Source organism: Neomonachus schauinslandi, chromosome 5 (assembly GCF_002201575.2).
Source record: "Neomonachus schauinslandi chromosome 5, ASM220157v2, whole genome shotgun sequence".
NCBI lineage: Eukaryota > Metazoa > Chordata > Mammalia > Carnivora > Phocidae > Neomonachus > Neomonachus schauinslandi.
Window position 1 is genome coordinate 119040418 of NC_058407.1, and position 23162 is coordinate 119063579.

A 23162-nucleotide genomic window follows, 5' to 3' on the forward strand; every position below is an offset into this window, starting at 1 on the left:
AATGGAAAGAGAAACTCCAGATTGATCACATCACAGAGGAACTTGGAAATCTGTCTCTCCTGATTCCCTGTGGGAAGTAATGACATGGGTTACTCTATGCAACGAAGCCTGGGGTCATGAATGATTCACCCAGGAGTAAGTGGGTGCGCCACCCTGCAAGGGTTCAATGGTTTGTTGAGTCTTATCCCCCTCTTTTCTACTGAGGTGCCCAGTGGCCTATCTGGAAGCACTATTGATGGGAGCTGTCAACTGACAAAGCCCCATTAGCACTCAGGGTGGGTCCAGATTCACAGCAGTGGCTTCAGGTTTTCTCTTGTCAGCGGCATGGACAGAAAGCAGTAAAGCACATCTCGGTTCTCGGTCTCTGTCTCTCTGTCTCTGTCCTCAGGAATGTGTGCTTTTGCAGCATTTTAATTTGTGGTTTTCTCAGAGGGGAAGCAGAAAGAAAGGCAGGAAAGTGGATAAAAACAGCCACAATAGAAGCGAAATGACTGAAGAAAGCCCAGAAGCTGCAGCGGCTGGTTCAAGCCGGGAGGATGCTTTTCCTGCAAGGGCTCCTTTGCCTTTGCAAACTGCTGGTGGCATCACTTTGCTCTCTTCCAGAACACCGTAGGAAGGAGTGACCCTGCTAATACAGGCGAGCTGCTGTCTCTTACTTGGGTTTTATATGGGGACAGACTCAAATCTGGAATCCCTCAAAAATACAGCTGCGGGGATGAGGGGAGAGAGCCTGAGTAGGGAGCATGAGCTTCCATCAGGACAGGTAGATGGGGGGCTCTGGTGGAAACGAGCACCATTTCCAGCTGGGCACTGAGGATGCGTCCCTGTGCCTGTGCCTGAGGGTGGGGGGCTCCCCACCACGGCCACAGGATACACGCTTTCTCTGCACGCTGTAACTGCCTTTCTTTCCCTCGTTCTTCATCTCTTCTTCGGCAGAAGAAAATGCTACTCAGACCATTTGAGGGAACAAACAAATCTACTGCTACACAAAGAATCCCAGTGGACAAACTATAATTGCATACCCCACTCCACTACTCATTTTAATGTGGAAATGGCCAACACAAATATCAGGCTTTTGCTCGTAATCTAGCGTTAGTCCTTGTCACATTCTGTTTTACTCACAGTCCAAGCCACAAGTGAGACTTGGTTTTCTTGGTCAAAAAGGGAAGGAAAGTCTTTCTATCTTTTCTGGGTTTTATGTTTAACCCTCACTCAAATACCACTCTTCCTGCATCTAGTAAAATCTGCTTCAGATCAATGAATGCTTTATGAACATGAACAAAATATTCAGCCTTGTCCCCTCTACAGAGGTTGTCATCCGAGTTAGCCTTCCCCAGTCTGGGTCTTTTGAAATAGTCTGGTCATTTGTCCCCTCTACAGAGGTTGTCATCCGAGTTAGACTTCCCCAGTCTGGGTCTTTTGAAATAGTCTGGTCATTTCATGGCTTTATGGTTTGGAGACATATCCATGGAGTTTCATTTGCCAAACCTTGCTTTAAATAGGCCCTTTCACTTCCTCTAGAAGGGAACTCACTTTATACCTCTCCCATAGCCTTGCAGTAATGGAGACATGGGAGGGCAGATTTAGACTACACAAGTTGTCAGTAGCATGTGAGTTTCTAGTCAAGAGGAATACTTGGTGGAGACAGCAAATTTGCCACTAAGGAAGAAGAGGGACCACAGTGATCAAAAGAGACTAGAAAACAGGCCTCATAGGGGTCTCCGTGCATGTGCTGAACAGGGTCCATGAAGGGAGAGGGAACTGGAGGGCCCCATTTGAGCTGCTCCATTATCTGAAGCCCACCAACCTATGTCCTTTCCATTTTTCATAATTTCTGATCCCCATTATTTAGAAAAAACTCATTATGCTTTGATTCCTCATCCTGCCTCTCTTCATCTTCCAGCATCACAATCTAAAGAGCATATTTAAAGCATTCACTGAAGCAAAAGGGAGCGTTGGCCAGTCCTCCAGGTAGCTGTTTAATTTTTATTGTCCCCATGAAAAAAAATGTGCTGGTTGTATTGCTCAGGAAAATAAGACACTGAATTCAGGTATAAACTAAGGGGGTAAGGTAGAAGGGAGCTATTCAAGCCATCATTAATTTTCTCCCACAGAGGGGACTTTTATTAACCATGATTAGGAATGATGAACACACACATATGTGTACATGTACATATACACAATACATAGACACACAAACATGAGTAGATAACACAAACATACATTTACAAATTACCAAAATTAATATTTGCAGGCTTTGAAAAATAAAGTCTCTAGTATATAGCAACCTTGCCTACACATATGGATTTTTTAAACTACTACCTACAATGCCAAGTTCTTCAATTTTAATTTTGCAACTGCAGACCAAAGAAAGACAATTATACATTGGCATAGTGGCTACTGAGCAGACAGAAGATCACGAGGTAGAAAGCAGTGCTAGAATAAAAAGGAACAAAGTGAGAAAATTAACGTTTGTCCCAGATTCTGCTTCCACGCTGTCAACTCACTCATTGCTTTGTTTCAGGGACTGTTTCAAAGCAGGAAATCATTTCCTCTTTCTAGATTCTTTATTGCCAACATTTAAAAAGTCAACAGGAAATCAGGAAGGACAATTCCACAATCATTTAAGATTTATTCTAATTTGCATTCACAAGTGCTCACCAACTTAAAAAAATAATTCCCTTTGAAGATGGTTAAACATTTTTCTTAAGGATATAAAAATGCAGGATTTTTTTTCTTTTGTCCTTTTATGCAAATGACTTTGGTTGTATGTAGAATATATCACATTCTTTTTTTTAATAACAAAGTAAGAAATATACCTTTACAAAGCAAAATTTAAAAAAAAAAATCCTTCAAGTGGCCATTACAATTGTTCAGCAACAAAAATTCTTGAATAAAGCAGGTCAAATACATTCTAAATCTGCTCAGACCAAACAAACCTCTTTAGTGAGGCAAAATAACATTTTGATCATCATGGCGAAAGTGATTTTTGATTTCTAGTTCAGTTCTTTGTGGACCAATGAGTAACTGAACTGTAGCTGCCTTCTGAAGTCTTCTGTAAACAGACTCGTGTTGGATGGGCTGTTGGCAGGAGGGATGGGGGAGGTTTTGAATACACTGATTATTTCCTTAGCTTTCTAGTGGAAAATATTACTTTCCAACAGGTTTTTGAGGAACAGTGTATATACAAAGATTTATCTAAATATTTTGTTTACCTTGAAAGGCAATTTTACTATCACCAGGCCCAATTAGTAATGTGAGAAAAATTTCTAATGATAATCATTATTTTGATCTGGCACATTTCTATATTTATTCATAAAGCTGTTTCCTTATTCTTTGGATTTCATTTTTCCTATTTGAATATGAAATTTTTCTATTCTGGTAAAGATTAATCCTGTTCACTTGTAAAAATCATGACATCTGATTTCTCACTGGATAGAGAAAGATGACAAGTCATTCTTTGTTCAACTGGTATTTAAGAAGGAGAATAATTGTTTATACTTGATTTTTAAGATAACAGATCATTGTATAGTACTATTTATAATGAATGAATTTACTGTCTTTTTAAGTTCTTTGGGAAGGTTTGTTAGTGTTTCTATGTAAATATTTCCAGAACATGAAATTTTAAATGATCTTTTACTTTATACTACCTTTAAATGACAGAACAAGTAAAAATTTGCATTCAAATATGACCACTGTGCAGCGTCTAACCTAAGATAATTGGAGATTATTACAACTTAAAATTTTCTTAGAAAAAAAAAATCTGACAACCACAAATAATTGCATTTAACTTTGAAAATTATAAAATGTTCCAGGCTAGAATTCATGAAACCCTAAAAGGTTAGGAAGAAGGATTACCAGCATTGTTTTTTTTAGGCAGTATCTCCCATCACCAGATGAAATGCTTTTAGTTTTCGAAGTACCTAAAAGACCCCCTTGAAAGGTGCTGTGACTACGTGAAAATTTTAAGTTAAACAGATAGAATTTTGCTTTGCAAAGTTTTCTTTCAAATACCTTTGGTCACAAGTGGGATCAGTACTGTGAATCCAAAATAACATAGATAGATAGATGATAGACAGATAAATAGATAATAGATAGATAGAGGCATTGTCTAAAAGGTGAATGTTAGTGTTTTCTGTAGCTTTGTTCTTTGAGCTGGAGATTGGTTAAACATATGACATTTACAAAAGAGCTAGAAATTATTTGTAAAAGAGAAATAATTTCAGCAGTGTTTAATCCATTCATTCAATTCAGTGCCATGGATTCCAAACTATTATTTCAATTTAAGAGCTCAGGCTTGAAATACCATATGGAAAATAGCTCCAAACAACTGTCCCCAAGGGCTGCAGAGTTCAATCCCTCTCTTGTTTCTAGACAGATTCAGATATCTATGCGTCACTGGGGCATGAACAGAGGGGTTTTCTTTCTTTCAAGAAGAAAATTAAAGTAGTCTCTTTTCATTCTGAATGTTAACTACCCTTTCTTAAAAGGACCTTAATATATTTGATGGCTTCCTTAATAGAGTATAGAGTGCTACATTAGCAAATTTCTTTATGACAGATGCAAAGTGATGAATATGAATATACATATGCATGCTTTGTTATAAAGAGACCCTTATCTGCCTTAAAACTGCTTCAGAAATACAAGGTGAAGGGAAAGTCCCCTGAACACTTAGTAAAAATATGTTATACATCATTGCTTAAAAATAAAAATGCAATTTTCCTACCTTAAGTTTAAATAGTCAGAAAATTTTAGGTGTCTCCTGTATTTGTAATGGCCAACTCATCTGTAATGTATAGACCAAGCGGTATTTCCATCTAAGTCATAGTATTTGGCAAAGACCCATAAGATGTCTTTGACAAAGGTCCACAGAAACTTATGGGAGTCACATAAAATTACAGAACATCACTGTTTTTCAGAGGCCTGTAGTCTTTATTTTTCCAATGCATTGGTGCTACATGACAGAGTGCACATTAATTTGTTAGATAAAATAAATGGCAAAGACTTGGTGTGATTTAGTGTACCCACTGGTATTAGTATCTCTAAAAATTAAGGAAGTTTGCATCATAAGGGCTGGCAGATTCATTATGCTCCAAATCTTCATGGGCATAAGCAGTGGCCTCAATACTCTCCCAGATGTAGAAATAGTAATTTCTATTACTATTTCTATAGTAATAGAAATCATGCTGTTGACATGCCTGTGCCAACCCAAACCCATTTAGTCTTTGAGTTATAATCACTTTATTATTCTGTTTCTGATTCTGAAAAAAAAAAATCACAGAAAAAAAGAAAACGAGTCCTTAAGGCATAATCCACTAATACAGAGTGGGGCTGTCCAGTGAATGACCCCAGAAGCTGTCTCTCTGTTGCCCAGAAGCTACCTATCTAAGGAGACAAGTTATGCACCCCACAACGAGATGGGCTCAGCCTGAACTCAACTTTCTGTGGCATCTGGTAACCCCAGCCCAGGTGCTGGCCCTTCCTAAAGCGCTGGCAGGTAAGCCTGACTGCTTGTGCTTGATCCTTGAGTACTTTTTTTAAAAAAGATCTTATTTATTTGTTTGAGAGGGAGAGAGGGAGAGAGAGCGCGCGCGCGCGCGAGAGCACAAGTGTGGGGGAGGGGCAAAAGGAGAGAGAGAAGCAGGCTCCCCACTGAGCAGGGAGCCCCATGCAGGGCTTGATCCCAGGACCCTGGAATCATGACCTGAGCTGAAGGCAGATGCTTAACTGACTGAACCACCTAGGCGCCCCGATCCTTGAGTATTTATTTCCCCTGTGCAATGCCACTCTCATGCTTCTCCAATAAAGAAAAAAACCAAATGGGACACAGCCCTGCCTGGAGCACTTTGGGACCCTTCTCCATGGGCTGCCCAGAGAACAGGGGACTCAAGCAGCTGCTGGCTTTTTTGCTCCTGACTTCTAGCCCATACTTAATGGCCACTTGTGCTTTCACCCTGAGCCCTTTGCTCAACATATAAAAACTGTACATGTTCTGGACAACCAAAACAATTAATCTGTTTTTTCAGCAAGATTAAAAAAAAAAAAAAAACAATCTAGATAAAGATCTAGACCTATGGCATTAAGCAATACTATGTTTGATATTGAAAATAATAATTTTCATAAAAGTGTGTTTTAAATGTCCCATTGGAAGATGGTCTGAACAAAGAGGAAAAATAAGATTGTAAGATGATACAATAAAAATTCAACTATTAGCAGTTACCCAATGTTCCCTCTGTTAGGCGTTTCCTCTTGCTGTCCCAGTTAATACAAAGAAAGGCAGAAAATATAACAGGGTCCTCATGAATGGGTAGGAAATTGAGGTAGGAAAAAACTCTGTGCAATATTTTTACAATTAATCTAAGGGATCTGGTTGGGGGAGGTTAGTATGGTGTTTCTCTTTGTACATGAAGAACACAAGAATATTATTCATTCTAAAACATAATTCTTGTTCTGAAAATAAATTATATGATTAACACACTTAATAATTTTACAACCTGTATGTATCACTTCGAAGACTATTTCCATGCCATTACTGCAAGTAAACTCAATTAGCTAACAGTGAAGCATCATAGAAATAATTCAGTTATTCTTTATGGAACTCTTTGAAGGACGGTTATGGATCTTTTTTCATTTTTGTTTCAATAGAGAGCTGGCATGTCAAGCTAAGAATAATCTACAATTGAGCAAGATATATGATACTCTATTTTAATCCTCATTATCTTTTTAGAGGATGAGTAATAATTGCAGGTAAGTTCTGCCTGATTTATTATTTTCAGTGCATTTTCTTTTTTTGAAGACTAGAAGTCCTCATCAATATTCCAGAAGAAACCGAATGGGATTAAATCAGAAGTTTTAAACTAGGTGTTTTTCCAATTACCCAAACAGAAGGAATTAAGATAGACTTTGTTGTCAGTGTACCTACAACCTTTGGCAATATGGAGTTGAAGACATGAGGCCAATTCCCAACCCATATGAGTTGGGAGGTATCAAGGGTGTAACAGGTCGCCCTGCCAGGGATAGAGATGACAGGGACCCCCAAGTGACTCTCAGCATCAAGCAAGCACCAGAAGGGGTGGCAAGACTTCAGTCATGGTGGCTGATGTAAGTTAATGAGTAGAAATCTGAGTATTTCTGAAATCCTTATGTTCATCCAAACCTTTCCTCTAACACCATCTCATTTTACCTGACAACAATTCTCATCTAAATTTAATTCATCTTTCCATCCCTCAGCCCCACCCCACCCCGCCCTGCCCAAGCAGTATTTTAGGACTCTCAAAGCAATCTTGCTTTTCCCTATTTATAATCTTTCAGTAGCTTCCAAGTACCTTCTTGATCAATTCCAAGTATCTTAGCACAGTGTTATCTGAACACTTGTGCCCTCCCACCCGCCTCAACTCATATGCAATGTGATGGCATGTGGAGGTGTGGCCTTTGGGGACGTGATTAGGTCACGAAGGTGGCGTCCTCCCGAATGGGATTAGTGCCCTTATAAAAGAGACCACAGAGAGCTTTCTAGCCCCTTGAACCATGTGAGGACACAGCAGAATGACAGCCCTCCATGAACCAGGAAGTGGGCTCTCCTCAGACACTCAACCTGCCAACAGCTTGATTCTGGACTTTCCAGACTACAGAACTATGAGAAACAGATGTTTGTTGTGTAAGCCCCCCAGTCTCTGGTAGTTTTGCTATAGGAGCTTGAACAGACCAGGACACATTTTCCAAAAGGGAGTTTAAAGCCTTGGCCCTGCCTATCTGTACAAAACTCTCTGTCTAGAAATACCCTGATGCTTGGTACCTTCTTTTTTTTTTTTTTATTATTCTTATGTTAATCCCCATAACGCTCTCTTCCTCACTTGGTTCAGATGACACCTTGTCTCTACGTTAATCTTGGCTCTCTACAGAATAAGGGTCTTCCTCTGGGTGCTGATTAACTTACACAGTACTTCTTCTCCTTTTCAATCACATACCCTTACAATGCTCGCTTTTTCATCTTCTTTGGAACCAAATCTGACACCTACACTGCATTTGGGAAATTTCACTTCACTCTTGAGTCAAATAAGTGTGCTTCTCCAGGATTAATCTTAGCACTCCCTTCACATGGCTTTCTGATTCTGCAACTACATACTGAAGCCTCTGCAAGCTTAAGATCTCCTAAAATGGAAATGCCTCATTAAAAAAAAATCTACACCAGCTTTTCACATTCATAATAAATATAGTAGCAGAGTTATTCAGTATCAGGTGATACTTTTCTTTCTTTTGGAAAATGTCACAAATCTGCACTATCACGTTCTTCTCATATATAAGTATTATCTTCTGTGAGTTCACTGAGCAGAACAGTGGCCCGAGAAAAGAATCAGCATGCCAGTACTCTGCAAATCTTCCTTACTCTATTTCTGTGAAATGGGATGATAGGTCTTATTACTATCCCATATTTATATTCATTTTTGTGATTGTCAGGTCTTTGAAATTGAGAAAGCTTACTTAGACTTGAGACACAGAAGCAGTAAGATTTCCATTACCTAAGAATATCTGATGTATTCTCTATAGTGCAAATATACCAGGAAGATTCTGCCTTCGTGGGGCATTACGGGATGTCTTTTTCTTTGTAAAACAATCATCAAAGCAATCACAATCTCTTTTAGATTAAGTACTTGCCAGTGACTTCTTTCCTTTCAAGTAGATTGTTTAATTATGGACTGCAATAAAATATTAGAGCATATATAACAACCTTATGTGCAGCAATTAGTGGTTGCTAACTTTTTAAAGAAATGTACTGCAAAATTTTTAAAAGTAAGATGCAGACACAATTGGAAATGTGCTATAGCAGAAGATCAAAAACAGTTTTTACATATGCATCTAGAAGAAAAACAGTTGGTCTCTGGATTTTAGCTATATCCATCACACATATTTGCTGGTCATTCTCAATTATACCTTCCTCAGATAAGAGCTTTAATGTGAACATAGATGATATAATTGCTGGATATGCCTGCAATTTTTAATTTGGTACCAAAATGAGAAATCCACAAGACATGTTGTTGGTAGGCAATTCAAATTAACCTAAGATCTTTCAGAACATTTATATCTTCAAAATCAATAGCGAAATCTGCTTTGTGGTCTAACTTTCCGAAACTCAAAGTGTGGCCTGTGGTATGGCCACATGTGCAACCCTTGAGAGGCACTAGGCTCGCTCACAATTTCTGAGTCACTTTGGATCATGGAGCTACACTCCTATGATCCATAAACCCTATTTTGAATATTCCCTTCTTCAAGTCATCCCAGTGCTTTTGAATCAAGGCAAAAAAAAAAAAAAAATCACAGTTGAAGATCCTTTCCAAAAACATTTTCATTGTCCTAAGATGGGGAAGACGAAGCTCAAGATATTGCATGGGAATACGTGACAGAAACTCCATGTTTGGTTCAGTGTGTGAGAAAGGAATTTGGAATGGATTTCTGTAAGTTACCAACACTGTGACGGGGAGACAGTTGATGAAACTGATCTTCATGAGGATCAGTAATTCTCACCAAACACTGCTCAGGCCCTCCCCATTCCATAAGGTGCCCCCGAGGCTGCAAGAGCTCCGGGCCAGCAAGGGAGGAATAGCCAACAACAAGGTGAAAACATTTGCTGTTCATCCACGCTAGGGTCCCAGGGGCCATGGGACCCACTGAAGGCTGCTCTCACATGGCTGAATCATGAACGTGATTCAGCCTTACCTGAAAGTCTTAGGAGACCTTGTATTCCCAAAGGAATTACAAGAGTAGCACACCAGTGACTGCTCTTAACCCCACCCATCAGAATAAGGCACCATTCTTCTTACATGGCCAAGTGGTTACATGTCCACATGAACAGAGAAAGTACAAGAAGAAAAGGCTAGCCGAAGTCAACATTCAGATCAACAGAGGCGTCTGCCAACTGTTGAGTCCCTACTTATTCATCAGGAAATACAAACGGTTTCAAAACATCTTTATATCTTCAGGGGAAGAATATTAAAAAAAAAAAAAAAAAGAAAGAAAGAAAGCAATGACAACAACAAGAAACTTCGACTAGAAGAATTTTCCAGGTTTCCAGTCCCTCTATTATCTGTTCTTGTGTAGAGCCAGAAAAAATACTGTCACAAAGTTAAGAGAATAACAGCCTTTGTTTATGTCTGAATGAATTTGTGCCAGAATAGTAAATATGCTATTGTCTTTTGTTTTTGTCTTCGGTGAAAGTGGGGGAGAAAGTCTAGACAATGGCAGAAGCAGGGGGGCACATGCATAGGAATGCCATTCTGGGAGGTTGAAGTCTCACTGGGATACAAATTATTTTCACAGCCACTAACTATAGTCAGGGCTCTGGAGCAAAATAATTCCCACTCTTGACATCAACTCTGGAAGCATCTAAGGGAAAAAGCACACATTGTCTTTCATGCCCATTGCTTGTTTAAGCAATATAAATCAAAATGCTTATTCCCAAGAGATAAGAAAGACCTTGTCACAATGCCCTGCACAGAGTAGCCCCTCTATCACCATTTGGTTTCTTTCTTCCTTATTTCTGTTTAACTCCATCAGGCAAAAATATTTTCCCTAAAAGAGACACAACAATGTTCAAAAATGCCATTTTGAGGGCCAGGATAAATAAACTTTGCAGAGAAGTTTCAGATGTAGGCTTTTGTTTCCAGAACTAGAGGTAGTGCCAAGGAGTGACTTATGGGACTTCAGTCCCCAATAATCTCCATCAATCCTCAGAACCCCATCAGAATAAATAAACTCTTCAAATAAAAGCAGCCATATTGTTATAAAATCTAGCTGCAAGAGAAGTTTCCTTCCTGCCAGGTTGAAACCCTGAAGGCACTCTCTCATCGATATTGGGGTGCTGCCACTGTCCAAAATCATTACCTAATCAAAGTACCATTTACTTTTCCTTCTATTAGAGGAAGCAAAGCCAAGTAGAAAGAATAAATCTTGGCAGCTGGGCAGGCCTGGGTTTAAATACCAGCCCCTTTATTCATTAATGGAAGAGTTTAGGGAAATACTAAACCTAAATCTGAAATTGCCCTCATGTAAAAGGCACTGAGATTACCCAGTGAACCTGGAGACATAAATCTCAGTACGCTGATGTCAGGACCAGGCAAGATGATCTCCATACAGCACCCGGCACATGTTAGCACCAAGTGATTGCCCAGCACGTAGCTCCCTGCACCAGCACTATCCTCCCTCCTTTGTTTTACTGATTCAAAATCCCTGACATTATGGGATCTCCTCTGTTAAGGTAGAAAAAGAGAAAAAATGGCTGAAAAACAACATCATGGCTATAACAACAATGGGGATTATATTTTGAGGAGTGTTCATACATCCCCAAGCAAAGGGATTTTCTCTTTTACGAATGACTTGGAAAATTCAGCATCCTGCATAGAGATCACAGAGTTCTAGGAATGTGTGTTCTCCCCTTTCAATCTCAGTGAGCTACCAGTTCTGGGCAGAGAGTAAACACCTCTGCTTCTGTTCATGTCTCTTTTCTTTATGCTGCACCCCAGCTAAAGAGTGCTCAGGGAAGAATTGTGTTGCCCTCTCCGAGTTGCTATAACAACACTGTTGCCAAAATAGCAGGCACTCTGCAGGAGTCAGAATAGCCTCTTACAGATATTGTTATGACTTTTGCCCCAGGCACCTCCTCTGTTGCCTGTTAAGGGGCCTGGCTGGGGCGGCCAGGGACCACCAGAGTCACATACTAGCTAAGGAGATGGAGGAGATTGCTGGGCCTCTCACATCCACAGAATCCCAATGGCCTGGGTTTCAGATCTTCTGAAGATTCCTCTCACTATGCGGGAACAAAATGATGCCTTGATACTATTTGGAGAACGATGTAGTGTCTGTTTCATGAAGTTGAGTTCTTTTCCTAAATAATGAGTATTTCAGGGCAGTAAAAAGAATCTTGTCTGGTTCTGAAAACGTATAAACCTGCTAACTGGGAGAAAATAGGAACTAAACCTTCAGATCGAGAGAGGATATTCAAACAGACAATGGCTGGACCACGGATGACCACAGAACTCTGACCTCCAAATTCTACGGCAACCAGTCCAGGGAGCCAGAATGCAACCTGGGCAGCAATCAGCCCAGAATGGGCAGGAATTGATGAACAACTGACAGATTTCCTATTTTTTGTCTCTAGGTCCAACTCAGTATAAGCCAAATATGCTCCCCAAATCGATCACATAAGATGCTCTGCTTCTAATTAGCCTGTCTCCAGCTCCTCTGTGCCAACAACTTCCCAGGAGAGTGTATCTGAAGACGTCTCTCTTTTTTAAAGATGTATTTATTCGAAAGAGAGAGAGAGAGAGAGAGAGAGAGAATGAGCACACGCGTGTGCACATGCGCACAAGTGGGGGAAGGGCAGAGGAACAGAATCCTCAAGCAGACTCCCTGCTGAGTGCAGAACCCTAAGCAGGCTGGATCTCACGACCCTGAGATCATGACCCCAGCCAAAACCAAGAGTCAGAGGCTTAGCTAACAGAGATACCCCTATCCTTCTCTTTTTTTAAGTGAGAAACTTGCCCACTCCCCTGCCTGCTTTTGAGTCTCTGCCAGAGGGAAGTGTTAGAAGCTCACTCTTGCTAGAGCAAACGAATAAATAGCCTGCATTCTCATTTGGGTGTTTTTTTTGCTTATTGCCATAGGATTGACCTGTTTGTTTTTGTTAGATCTAGTGGACTAACAGGATCATATTTTATGATTTGCAAGGCTAAGGACTATGGGAATTTAAGCAATATAAGACCACCCTTGAGGCCTCTGGGCAACCTTACAGTCTGCCCAAAATGTGTCCTCAGCGAACTTCCATACTCATCAAACCCATCTCCAACTGTCCTCCTGCCACTTCATAGATCCAACCACAACACAGAACTGCTTACAGTCACAGAGTGAACGGACCATTCCAGTTTGCCCAGAACTGCCTTGTTTTTAGCATTGAAAGCGCTCTCCCCGAGGAAAGCACTCAGCTCCGGGTAAAAGGGACAGTTGGTCACTCAATGAGACTCTCCAGCATGCTCCAGCGTTCTAAGACTTGGCCACTGCAGATGCAGTTCACTCTGCCAGGAATCTTCTTTCTCACTACTGACAGGAAATCACCCTGGTGAACTCCCCTCAACCTGCCAAGCCCCTGCCTAAACGCCTGCTCCCAGGCTAAGCCTCTTTGACAACGGCCCACCCTCAGGCCCAAGCAGGTGACCTCGCCCTCCTCCATGCCATGCTCCAGCTCCTATATATCCTTGTACGTATCACGTAGCACAGAGCTGATGTGGTTACACAGCGACTTCCTTGCAGGCAGGTGCTGTATCATGTTCCTCTTTGTGTCTCCTCACGATCATCACCATAGCAAGCCAGTGTTTGTCTGGTTCCTGAATAAACGTACTCATGGCTGATTAAATGGCTTAGCTATTATGTATTTACCTATTTCATATAGTTATAATTATTGATTACTGAACTACTGAATATTAACTATTTATTAATAAGTTAAATTGATCCTTACTAAAAAATCCAAAAGCTCTCGAGTGAGCTGAAGGTGGAGCCTATCCATATGCAGAAGTTGGATGCCTCACAGAAAATACAGTCGTCAACCCAGTTCAGTTACCCAGATTATTTACCTACCTCAATCTGTGTGGTGTTGTCCTGCCCATCGTCCAGTAGCAGGTCTGTGAAGCCTCTGGGCTCTGGGGAGTCTTGGCCCATGCTTGCTCGGTTAGAGTCAGCTGCCTTGAGAGAATCCAAGCTCCTTTTCCACCGGTGGCTGAATGCATGTGTGTCCACTTCCATTTCCTCTTCTGCTTGCGGGAAGACCTGAGCAACTTGGTATTGCCCATCTGTTTGAACAAGAAATAAAATAATGAGTTACCACTTGTTAGGAGTCATACACATGCTAACTAATAGAGCAGAACAATAATTTTGCCCAGTCATGAAGATAGGAAACTAACTCCTAACAGGGAAATCTGTTTAACTGTAATATTTTGAGTTGGGATCAACATCTCTGAGTAGAATGCAATTTTAATACATGCCATAAGTCGTGGCAATGGTTAATGTGCAGATCCAGCAGAGTCCCTGAAACAGATGTGCAGCCCTAAAGCAACGCATTTTTATTCTCTCCCCTCCCCGCCCTCCACACACACACTTCATAAACATTCTCTAGTTGTTCTGAGAAAATAAGCTACAATCCAAACAAAGGAACGAAACCTAGTGACTCTTAGCACATTTGAAAAAAAAAAAAAGTCAGACGTTATTAACTTGTGAGCGTATATTCCTCTCACACAAGTTCTGCTGCCCAGCAAAGAGGTAACAATGTATTTGAATGTGTTAAAAAATATATGGAATGATCTTTGCGTACCCGTACTAACTGCCTTGTAGCTCACCAGTCAGATTTAGTTCATTGCCTACCTCATTTAATAAGTAACACCCTCAGGAGGCATCACAAAGGCTCTTGTTCATTTGTGCAGTGTTCACCTTGGACTCTTGGCAGGGTGGTGAAGGATGACAGTGATAGGCACTTAGAGAAATGGATGGGAAAGCAAAGAGACCAAATCACACAGGTATTTTAAAGCCATCAGCAGGGACTGGCCTTGTTGACCCAGCTCATCCTACTACTACAGGAGGGAAAATAAGATTTAATCATTACTCCTAGTCTTTCATTTCAGTAGGTCAGTAGGAGAAGGTGTATCACAAGTATGGGAAATTCAGTTTCTGACCAAGACGAACAGTCTTCTTCTACACAACTATTACCCAAAGATATGAATTGACAGCCTTTATAACTGGCAGGATACAGGTTCAAAAAGGGCTAAGAGAGCAGTGATTTAATTATAGCTGTGATGTTGTCTTCAATAGGAGAACATTCCAAGAAACGAAATGTATTTGATGTGACTTATAATACCATTGTATCAGCTACTTAGAACTCTAATAACTAAGTTAAGGCTACCACTACTAATCACACACAAATGGTCTAAAATATTTCCCTTTCTGCATCGGACTCTCTGTTCCTTAGGAGCCTGCTTCTCCCTCTGCCTCTCTCTTTTTCTCTCTGTCTCTCATGAATAAATAAATAAAATCTTCAAAAAAAAAAAAAACGGGCGCCTGGGCGGCTCAGATGGTTGAGCATCTGCCTTTGGCTCAGGTCATGATCCCGGGGTCCTGGGATCGAGTCCCGCATCGGGCTCCCTGTTCCTTGGGAGCCTGCTTCTCCCTTTGCCTCTCTCTCTCTCTCTCTCTGTCTCTCATGAATAAATAAATAAAATCTTAAAAAAATAAAAAAATAAAAAATAAATAAAATAAAATATTTCCCTTTCAACTCAGAAAGGTGCTAATAATTCTTCTAGACAAAAAGGATATTCTTTGGTTTCACGATGAACTTAAAAGATCTCTCACTGCTTCATGCCTTGGCAGATACAGCCCAGAGAAAAATACCACCATAGTACTGGTGATCTAGACTTTAACTTGGGCTCACAGAATATTAGAGCTTAAATGAACCATGAAGACAGAAATGGCACAATTCACAGAATTGTTGTAAGGCTGAAACATCTCATGTACATAAAGGGTTGATCATGTTCCACCCGACACACACCGTAAATGTTCAATAATTATGTGTAATGAGTATTACCATCACTATAGAAAAGTGTTCCTTTTTTAACACTGTTGTCCCACTGGCCGTTGAATGGTGCTGAATAAATGTCTGTTGACTGATTGATGGATAAATGAACTGTTGAAAGTCTCTTTGGAGCAAGAATGATTGGACCAGTCAGAGTTAATGGAAGAAATACGGTACAAGTATTCAAAAGACCAGGGGTGGAATTGTTTGTTAGGTTTCCTGGATACGGGGTCCAACATAATTTACAAAATTCTGTGCTTTGGTTGCCCTGCATTTTAAATGGGAATGAAAATATCTTACCTGCAAAAGCAGACAGCTTTTTCTGAGGATGTGTCAGGCTCTAAGACCTATGATTCTAGGCAAAGCTACATAAAGCAATTTTACTTGCTTTATTTATATATCCTGCTTCATTACCAAAAATATGAGGCGGCTTACAACAAAAGTAAGCAATAAAGTTTTATAATAATCAGATAAGACCTGCTAGCCCAACAGTTATGTTAACTTTAAAGGTGTGCATTTGTCCTGTACTAAGGGTGGTGACCCTCTGAATACAAATAATCATATCAGAACCACTGAAAATGTATACAGAATTCTTGTTAGAATGTCAATCTAGGTAAGAAATGTAGCCAATAGATTAAATGCTCCTGGATTTAAAAATGGTTTTTAAAAAGAATCACACAAAGGAAACAGCAGAGGTTTGTCATTCCTCTAAAATGTAAATCAGGAAGTCTACCTAAAACTTCAAAGAAGTAATCTTTATTAAAATCTTCAAAACAGAATTTTCAAAACAACTCTTGGTTTCTTAGAAACAGTCCATGCTGTTGGATATTAACTGCCTGATATTAATGTTATTATTATCTTTCCAGAGATTTATAACACAAGACAAAACTATGGTACTTTCTGTGATGTCTGTAGGCCAGTGACGTCACCCAAGCCCTTGAGGTCCCCGCACAGGGCAGGGAGAGACGGAGGAATACGTAACATTGGAGGGGCTATCTGCACAGAAAGTCTACTTCTCAACTTCCTTGAGTCCCCTTTCTCATTTTCCCCCTGCCTTCTTACTCTAGAGAACACATGAAAAGGAGCTTCTAAACTTAAGGGTGATAAAGCCCATATTCTCCACTATTAAATTAATTAGACAAAGAGACCATTAGATTGAGGTCGTTCTGATACCTTAGAAGTGTACACAAGCGAACCAAACCCTAGATCTATAAATGCCTCCAGATTAAGAAATCAAAACCGAAGGATAACCAGTCTCACACAGCCAACTAGGCTTCTCTGAATCAGATAACTCCTTAAGCCAATCAAACAGTTTTCTTGCTTTGCTTCTGCCTTTTTCCCATACAAGTCTCTCCCCTAGCTCCTGTCATTGGAGCCCTTCTGATCATTTCTAGCTCAGAGCTGCCAGAATGAAATTGATCTTTGCTCAGGTAAATTCTTGAAATTTTTTAATATGCCTCAGTGTGTCTTTGAACACCACTTAAGTTGAAATTTGGGATGTTTGATTAATGTGTCAAACTTTTGTTTTCGTCATGAACATTCAAACTAACACTTTAGCAGGATTACTGGGGAAGGTAAATTTCAGACAGGGAGGCCTCCTGTAGAAGACACACATACATGCTTACTCTGGCACTTACGAGGGTAAGTCCCTAGACAGCTATGGGGTTTTGGTGGGGATTCCCCCCGCCTAATTTTTAGCAGTGTTTTATAATTTTTTTTCCTCTCTTGCTTCATGGTCACATTAACAGCAATTATAGCTGTTGATTGGTTTGCTTCCATTACGGACATGCTTGCTCCTCCTAGAATATGCTACCTTCAACTTTATAAACCTGTCTCTTGATTACTTGCTGGTTCTCATATTTACAAAGAGTAAACAGGATCTAAGGAAGGAACTGAGGGGTTTTTTAATAAGAAAATTTGTGAGCTTTAGGGCTTGGCTTCTCTGAGTTTTCTTTTGGTTGCTAGTTTAGATCTAATTATTTTTCTCTGGTTATGTTATGAATAATAAGAGGAAATATTCCTATATGCTCATAATTCAGTACTCCATGGTTCATCAAGACTGGAGTATGAAATTGGCTTAGATTTTGATCCCATTTCAGAATGATTTTTAGACAAGATAAAACAAGTCAAGAATGAATGTTTTACAGAAATAAAGACCGAGAAAAATTGGCAAAACCACAGCATGGTTATCTACATTGTAAATTATTCCTATGCACTTCATGTGCTTTCAAACTCATAAAAATATTTTAAATTATTCTTTAAATCACCACCAAAACGAATTACTCAGAAGTAAGCTAAAGGGTTATAAGTAATGCAATTTTTCCCTTCCCAGCTGTAGTGAAAACAAAAGCAACAGGAGGGATCTTTGAGTAGTCTGGCTGAACAGATTGTTTGCTTTCTGTCCACTGTATGTTAATTAAACCACTGATGGAAAACTTTCAAAGATAATTTTCTCCAACATATTTTGCTGTAGTTGTTAATCACATAGCTCATGGAAATATTAAATATATCTAAAGACTCCCGTTTGAATATAGTAGAAAGCTTACAGACATATTTCTGTATATATGTAATATATAAATTGTTCTTACACATTCTTGAGATATTTTATTCGATTAAAAGAGCAGATACACTATTACTGAAGAAAGTACTTCATTACATTCCAAATAGAACATTGTTATGAAACCCAATAATGTCTAGTTAATCTGAGAGTAAAAACAAGAAACTCATGTGTATCCTCATATTATTCTTTGCAAACCTTGCAAGTCTCTTTTGTGCCATTATATACTGTAAAATAATTTAAAATAAAAACAACAAAAAAACTGTGCTGGGCTGGATATGTTCATATTTGTGTCTTATCTGAATGATTTTATTAAAATAGCTTACATTTAACCAATAGTTACATGTTTAACCATTGTTATATGTTGAAACCATCTTTAACAGTATTTCTTGTGTCTTGCATACAAATCATACACACGATACATGCTAAACCACCAAGAAATCTACATAAATTGACATGCATCTTATGTAATTGGGACCCATCTGTATACCTTTTGACAAGCATTTTGGTCTATACTTTACAAGTGAACCAAATCACCCCTGTGAATCCTCTGCAGAAACATTAAGACTGTTCACTGCAAACAGATTTTGCTGGCTAGATTAATCTGAGAATAGATGAGAATAGATGAAATGATCTGGTTGAGGTAGCCTCCTAAATATGGCTTTGCATCCCAATCTATTGTGGAAGTGAAGATGAAATTTTATACAAATGGTTATATCCTTGGTTATGTCCAAAAATGAAATGACTACACAGTGGATTTGAGGTTTCGACTGACAGCATCACAGAGCAAGATAGCTACAGAAAAGAAAGCATACAGAGTGTTCTGTTGAGAGATACTAAAGGGTTTCAGTAGGCCTGGATATCACAGTCTTTTTAAACTTCCCACATGATTATTTGAGCCCCATTGTTTGAGAACCACTGATCTGTGCTCTGGTCCCAATGTTGACATATGCCTTAGGGCATGTCCTCATCATCTCTTGCCTCCTATCTGATCTTACTGTCTTCAAACTCTTCCTTCTCCAATCTTTTTTCCATCTGCTACCAGAGATACCTTTCAAAGTTATTTACTCCTCTCTTCTGATTAAAACCTCTAATGGCTCCTTACCACCCATCTCCTTTACCACCTATAAACACTCCATGCTCTTGTTCCAACCACTCTCCCCTCTCTTCGCAACCCCACCCCCATCATGCTCCATGCTCCCATCATGTAGAATTTCTCAATTACCTCTTTACTTGCAATGAATATTGTTATCTTTGCATGGAGGAAAACTCTTTTTCACCTCAGACTCTGGGAAATATCACAATTCCTTAAAGATCTAGCTCAAATATTCTCTTGTTAAATGAAGTTACCCTTTACTCCCCTGGGAGAGCTAGTTGAGGTTTTTATCATAATCCAACACTTCTCTTTACCTAACTCTTTAAACACTCTTCTGCCTATCCCCACTTGAATGTACGATTTTGCAGAAAAGAGTTAACTCAGCAGGCCCTTCGCTAGGTTGGCCCTTGGCTAAGCGTCTGGAAACTTAGATTTAGGGAATGTTTCCGCTATTCTCTAACAGATAAGAATGGCTCACTATGGCTAAACTGTTTGGGCAAACAATATGGTTTATGCTGAACCTGCCTTCCTTCTGGGAGTCTGGACTCTTGGTACATGCTAGATAGAAGGTGGTTATGTGAACAGCTCCCAGTAAAAACACCGGCCACTGAGTTTCTAACGAACTTCCCTGGTTGATAATATTTTACATGCATCATCACAGCTTGTTGCTGGAAAAATTAAATGTGTCCTATGTGCTCCTGCTGGAGAGGACTCTTGGAAACTTGCCCTAGTTTCTCCCAGACATTGCCCCAACTGTCTTTTCTCTTTGTGGATTTTGGTTTGTATCTTTTTGCTGTAATAAATCATAGCCATGAGCACAACTATATGCTGAGTCGTCTGAGTCCTCCTAGCATATCACCAAAACTGGGGCTGGCCTAGGAAGACTCCTGACACACAGAGATCAGAGACTCTATCTTATTTACATCTTTGTCCCATCATTATAAGCATGGGCATTGACACATAGTAGTATCTAAAATCTTCTGAATAACAAATGAATGAATAAGTGAATGAATCATTGACCAAGTTGCTGCTCATCTGAGACATAGTCTTAAAAGATTATGTGTGTAATCTCTTATCTAACTTCTTAAGATTTTAACCACCTTCCTGAGTAGCCAGATAAAAGGGTAGAAGAAAGGGAAAACAAATCTACAACAGCTTTTATTTATCTGACATGAGTTTGACTCAAAAATAGCTCACTGGCCAGTTGGGTGATGTTCAGCAACACTTATGGTTGCAGTTTATCATCTTGCTTCTTTTTGGTTAATGAGGTCCGTAAGAAATTCAACACATGTCTTTGAAGAATGCAGGCATGGCCCAGTGAGATTGAAAAGTTATCAAGTAGATGAAACAAGGACAATTTTAAGTTAAAATAGGTGGAGAATTACTCTACAAGTTTGAAGCATTAATAGTTTTCTAATTTTACTATTAAATAAAATAATCAAACTTTTAAATTTTATACAGAAAGATGGAATCCTATGGAAAACCTTAGCTTTACGAACAATCATGAATGAGATTTAAGACAAGTTTAAGGTAGTGCCACATATTTACTAAAGTATTAAAAATAAATACAAAGAATAAAACTTTGTTAACAGTTATAAAAGAGGTATTTATGCATGGATTATGAATTCATAATAATCATACTAATATTGATAATAAAAACTAAACTAAATTTGGGGTTAATTAAATATGATGCACTGTTTTAAACATCTGCATACATTAATGTATTTGGCATGTACTATTATTAAATTGTCTTACATAAGAGAAAATCTATGCATTATGAGGTGGGAAGTGATAGACTAGGAAAGTAACCAGAGCTGGATCCAGAGGCTTGGTAGATATCTGCCTCTGATTAATCTTTTTTGGGGGTCAATAGCTATCTGTCACAAACCTTGATGACATGTCACAAAGAAACAATCTAAAAGGGAAAAAATAAATTAGACAAAACGTGCTATCGAAAATAGCAAAAATCTGGAAAAAAATCTAGCATGTGAAAGCAAAAAAGGAATACAATAGCCCATCAAATTGACTGCCAATGAGAGGAAATGAAACAATGCTAATGTACAAACAGAGCAGAAAATAACAGCACATTAATATTGATTATATTTTTATTATATCTTGAAAGAATGGGAAGTACTTGAAAATAAATCATTGACTTTTTTTGTTGAGGATTTTCTGTTAACTGCCTAATAGAAATTTGAAAGAAAAACTGAATTCCTTCAAGTAGATTTCACATGTTTTACTGGGATGATAGCCTCCTGTCTCATAATAAAAAAGATGATTATCAAAGAACTCAGACCATCTGCTGATTTTTCAGATAAATCTGTCAGATTTAGAGAATAAACTCATCTCCATATGAACGTGTCTACAGGTTATAATAATCTACAAATAATCTATAAAGAGAGGAAATAGCATTTAATTAAATCTGAGAATCTATCGTTTAATAAGGTGTGTGAGATCTTCTGTAGAAAAGATTGTGTGAACCCAGAATCCACATGGAAATTTTAGGTATGCTATCTATAAAATGAAAGGGGGCAGTTTTATAGACTTTATGGTCCCTCCAGCTATAAAAGTCTATCATTTACATATTTTAGGCTATTTGGAATCCTATTAAATATTCAACATTTATTTTCAGGTTTACTATTTAATTTGTGAAAATTCAAATATTATGAGACTTTAGAGTCTCCATAGCACAGCAAAAAAGTAAAGTTATTTGGTAAAAATATCTTAACACTTCTATTTATCATTAGCTATCCTAAACTACCCTTGCTGCCTGTATTCAGAATGCCTGTGTGTTTTTTTTAAGTTTTTATTTACATTCTAGTTAGTTAACATATAGTGTAATATTGGTTTCAGGAGTAGAATTTAGTGACTCATCACTTACATATAACACCCAGTGCTCCAGAATGGGTGATTTCAAAATAAGGTCTCTGCATTAAAAGCTAAGCCCCAATGCATGAAAAGTATAACTCTGCCTGCCAAGGGAGATGGACAATTCTGTAAACAAGGACTAGTCATGGCCAATAGCTTCTCTGAAAAAAAAGTTGAATCTTTTGAGCCAGACCAAGCCAGATGGAATCAATTGGCATAATGGTACCCAGTGTCAAACATTATGTCCAAATGCCTAGGGCCGAAATCACTGAGGGTCTTCTATTAAATTATAGCTGCCAGATGTCTGATAAACTCAGTCTCATGCATATTGTCATCAGACCATATTCAGTTTGTGGGGTCAGACTCCATAATGGCCCAATGTTAAGCCCAGGCTGACTTAGCCAATGACCACAGATGACAGCCAATCTATTCATTTCTATCAGACTGTTTTATAAATTTTATCTGATTTAAATCGAATCATACCATTATCAGAATGGCCCCAAATTTCTATAGGTTAAATGCCCTCTAGAGATTTGTATGGACTTGGACAAGTGGTCAATAACACCTGCAGTTTCCTCATCACAAAATTATCTTTATTGTTTATGGGTTTTTTTTAAGTTATAGCCCTAAGGTTATAAATATAAGGTTACTCTGGGCCTGCATTTTTATTAAAAGATGACTTTAGTTAGTGTAAAGCATTCCCTAGTCTTAGACTCAAACCCAGCAGTATTTTTCTGAACTTTGACTAACTGTTCATAAAGTTCAACCTGAACAAATCAACAGATTAACTGCTCCTCCATTCCTTACTTGCCCCCAAATAATAAGCAATGCTTTCCATACACTCCAACGACTAAGGAATAAATTTAGATCTGGGCTTAGCCCTAAGGTGTGGTCTGTTCCGATTAGCTAGCCAGATATTAGTTGTTAAATGTTGAATATCATTCCTAGATAAAAATGAAAAGTACAACCACAAAATCTATACTTTTGAGTTCCCTGCTTTGTGCTAGGGTTGAAAATATAGGGTAAACAAGGGGCGC

General features: G+C 38.9%; 1 protein-coding gene across 3 annotated transcripts in view; it reads right to left on the bottom strand.

Moving 5' to 3' along the window:
* PLXDC2 (plexin domain containing 2) overlaps positions 1-23162 on the bottom strand; it is a 469806-nt gene that overhangs the window by 288313 nt on the left and 158331 nt on the right. For all 3 annotated transcript variants that reach the window (XM_021696777.2, XM_044915539.1, XM_021696778.2), the window contains exon 2: positions 13624-13835. In XM_021696777.2, the coding sequence (XP_021552452.1) occupies positions 13624-13835 (212 nt within the window). The remainder of the gene's footprint in view (positions 1-13623; positions 13836-23162) is intronic.